Here is a 4,153-nt window from a genome sequence, read left to right on the forward strand (position 1 = left end):
AAGAATAAGCATCATCATCATCATCACTTCTCGTATAGACAGAAATTAGAAAATCAGAAATTGACTACGATAGGATAGTTAACACACATTATGTAACTATGAAACCACTAGGAGCCTTTTATTTAGAATATTAATAATCGATGCTTTTTACATCATTTTGTGCCTTCCACTTGTTGATTTTCTACACATTTGATTTTATTATGGACCAGAACAAGTCCATTGTGACTGAAATACTTCATCTCCACAAGATAGAGAGAAACTAATTTAAAAAAAAAAAATACTGGGATCCACTTCTACATACATGGACCCTAGAAAAAATCAAAAACCAAAAAAAAAAAAGACGAAAACAAAAAGCAAAACAAGAGAGGCTCCTTGTTATTTTTTTTAAAAAAATTTTCTTTGGCCTTTTCAGCTTTGTTTGTCCATTCCAAGTGTATGCTTCACACTATCCACAGCACCCTGAGCCATGTTCTTCACTTGCTCCGTGGTCTGCATCAACAGTATATCTAAATATATTATTCTTCAAAAATTAGTTGAGAAAATTAGGCTGGCCTCTCTCTCTCTCTCTCTATATATATGTATATATATTAAAATCCTCTTTATTTTCCAAATCATTAAGAAATTGTCTTCAATTTTACTAAAATTTTACCTCCCTTTTATTATTAAAACCCTCAAAACTTTGTTAAATTTAATTGAAATTACATTCCAGATCGAAGGGATCTCACTATAGTTTTAAATAAAAGTATTTTTATTAAGAAAAATAGAGAACAGAAAATGTGGGTGTCTATATATATAGTTTTATAAAGAATTAACCTGTTGGATCAAGCCACTAGCTTCCTCCTTGTGCAGCTGAGCTTGGCTTCCAGATGAGTTAGCAGCAGCAGAAGCTTGGTCCATAGCTGCACTTGCTGTGTTCTGTGCAGCACTTGCTGATTGGCTTGCAAATCCTGCACTCTGATCTGCCCTCTCCTGATTAACCCACCAGGCATTAATTTCACTATTGATTGATTAGACGTAGTTCAAATTAAAATTTTGGGATTTGGACTCCCCCCCCCCTTTAAATCTCATCTCCACTACTATTAGATTAACAAATAAATAGATCAAGATTTAATATTTTGTAGAGCTATTATTCTAATATTACATAAAAAGGAGAAAGAGTGTAGGCATTTATTTTCTAAAATCTTAAATTTTAACCATTCACTTTTCGATCAAACGGTGTAGATAGGATTTTGAAAAGAAAAAGAGGAGAGGGGATTTTGAGAGTATCTATATCAAAATTTTGGCGAATTAAAGACAGCTATGAACATTGTTAATAACAACAGCCACAAATCTTATCCCACTATATAAGAATGATCATTATTAATAACAGTAACAACAAATCTTATCCTTATATCCTATTATATAAGAATCCACATTATCATTAACTTTGACAATATAAGGAAGCATGCATCCATGTATATTTTAGTATTATTGAAATGTTGAGAATTTCAGAATCAGAGTTTATGGTTGATGAGCTTTAAGGGAAAAAAGGTTATATTATTGATGTCACCTGGGATTGGCCATGGACGTTGCCAGCATCGAAGCTTTGGTGTACGTTAGACATGATGGTTGCTGGGATAGAAACAATAGCTGCGATATAAGCTTGATGAGTTTTGAAGATATTCGCAATTGATGTTCTTAGAGGAGCTATATATAGAATTTTAAATGTACCCTCTTTGGCATTTAAAAGTCAATAGCTGAAACATCCTGGTATGCAGGATCGTTTTGCATTATTAATGGATGAGCGATTATTTCTGCCTTTGAAATGAGCTTTGATGATTTATTATTATATATTGGAAAAAGTATTGACTACTACTGTAAGCCTTTAATTTGAGAGAATTGTGCATCACCGAGAGTTTCATTAGCCGCAAATTGCGTTTGCAAAGATGACTTGGTTTATATTATATATGCTTACATTTTTTCAATTAAAATTAAGTTTGTAGAGAATTCATATATCATTTTTATAAATCTTTTTACAATTAAATAATAAGAATAAAAAAGAAACCAAGGATGTTAAAAACATCTACAGAGATCTAAATAAAAGGTATAGTCAAATATATACTTTTTGATTCAAAAATATATTTTCTATTATTCAGTGATTAGAAAATGATTGAACTGAGTCTGTAATAAGCATTTTGAGTATGAAATTGGGTTTTTTGTTTTTTAAATTCACGTAATTAACATTCTCTACATGCTATTGAACTGTTTGGAAGTGTTACCAACTCTTAAAAGTCTAATATATTAATGCGCAAATATGTTACACGTGGTAAAATATGACATGTGTATGTGCATGCAGAAAAGAAGGAATACATGAAGTCTGGGACTTTGAATTTTGTGAATAAAGATTGATTGAAACTCAGTTTTTTTTAAGAGCCGTGAGTTTGTATTGGGAAGGATATCGAAGTTAAAAAAAAAAAAAGGGTTTTAGATGTTTCCAAATTGTTTGATTATGATTTTGAGAGTAATAAGGCAAGAAATGTTGGGGTTTAAATGGAAGTGGATGGTTGTTGTCTTTAGATGTTTTGAAAGGATTAGAAATGATTAAGTTAGATTAGAGGCTTCTATGTAATAGTGAAAATTGAAATCCAAGAAAAGTATCAAGAGTTAAATAAAAGTTAAGAAATGGCATTTGAGCTTTTGTGATCATTAAGAGGAAATGCTTACTGTTTTGATGGCTTAAGAATGAGAGTAAATCATGAGAGGGACACGTTGAATGTCGTTAACAGTTATAGATAGAATAATGTTTTTGTCCATGATGATCGACCACGTGGGATCTAAGGGGGTATTTAATATATAAATCATATAATCGGATCAAGTGTTAACCTACCGTTGTGTGTGTAAATTTTAGCTAACATTTGCCCGAGCCCACCAGGGAGACAAACGAAAAAGAGGGCAGTAATGTTTGTTTTGGAAGAAAGCCTACTAGGCAGTAGTTTTTGCGCACTAGTTATTTCAACTTGTCTATCTAATTTTAATGCAGAGTGTGCTTTATGGCACAGCTTACAAGATTTTGTTTCTCCATGGCTTTTTTTGCATCATAGTTGTGATCTTGCATAATTATACAATGGAATTTGTTATTATAAGGATTCTTTGGAATCTCACCCATTTTCTTCCATATTGTATAATTTAGGCCGATAGCTGTAAGGGCTAGAATATGGTGATTGAAGAAGGAGGAAACGTAGAAGAAGCAAGCACACTTGTTTATATTCTAGGGTTAAAGCACATCCAATACTCTAAAATATTTTTTTCAGGTACAACCAGCATACTAAAGTATTTTGTGGTACATTCAGCACCCTGAAGTATTTTTTAAGAGCGCCTAGCACCTTGAAGTATTATTTTTGCCCGGGTACTGGATGCACAAAAAAATATTTTTGGATGCTGGACGCACCTAAAAAAAATACTTTGAGATGCTAGATGTACCAAAAAAATACTTTACTGTGCTAGATACATATAAAAAAAATATTTTAGGATATTGGATGCACCACAAAATATTTTAGGATGCTAGATGCACCTGAGAAAATATTTCGGAGTGCTGGATGCACCTTAACCCTATATTCTATATGGACTTTTAATATATAAATAGGTTATAGGTAAATATCTCTTTTTGGCAAGTTGTATTTACTTGCATACACACACATGTATTGTCTACATAAGAGGACGAAGTTAACAACTTGAGATCAATGTATGCCATCAATAGGGGTGACATACATATAAATTTTAGTTTATTACTATGTTTAACTTATTATATATCTATGTGTGCTCAATAGTTTGGGCTAGAATTCAGGGCAGTGAATAATGGGTTGTACAGGTTATTATAGATTTAATTATATTTAGCAGATAGTTATACGCAGTGAAGATTGCATATAAAAAAAATAGCTTATTATAGACATAGTCACTACAAAAAAATAGTAAATTATTAGTGGTTAAAAAAAAAACAGCTACAAAAGTAAAAATTTCTAGCGGTTATAATACAAACCGTAAGAAATTTGCAGCGTTTTGACCAAAAAGGGTGTAGATCCCACACATTTCTAGCGGTTTTGACCCAACTACTAGAAAGTAACCACCACAACTATTGCTGCCATTTGGTGTGAAGTTGTCGTCATATTTCTAGCGT

The 4,153-nt window shown here is 32.0% G+C and overlaps 1 protein-coding gene across 1 annotated transcript; it reads right to left on the reverse strand.

Annotated features, from left to right (window-relative positions):
- Positions 1-408: 408 nt before the first annotated feature.
- LOC114756777 (late embryogenesis abundant protein D-7-like) lies at positions 409-1,603 on the reverse strand. Its single transcript, XM_028945714.1, has 3 exons — positions 1,550-1,603; positions 814-969; positions 409-489 (listed from the first exon to the last, which is right to left on the reverse strand). The coding sequence occupies exons 1-3, from the start codon at positions 1,601-1,603 to the stop codon at positions 409-411; spliced, it is 291 nt and encodes a 96-aa protein (XP_028801547.1).
- Positions 1,604-4,153: the final 2,550 nt, after the last annotated feature.

Source organism: Neltuma alba, unplaced genomic scaffold (genome assembly GCF_004799145.2).
Source record: "Neltuma alba isolate B1F8T4 unplaced genomic scaffold, ASM479914v2 tig00010502_pilon, whole genome shotgun sequence".
In the NCBI taxonomy this organism is placed as follows: Eukaryota; Viridiplantae; Streptophyta; class Magnoliopsida; order Fabales; family Fabaceae; genus Neltuma; species Neltuma alba.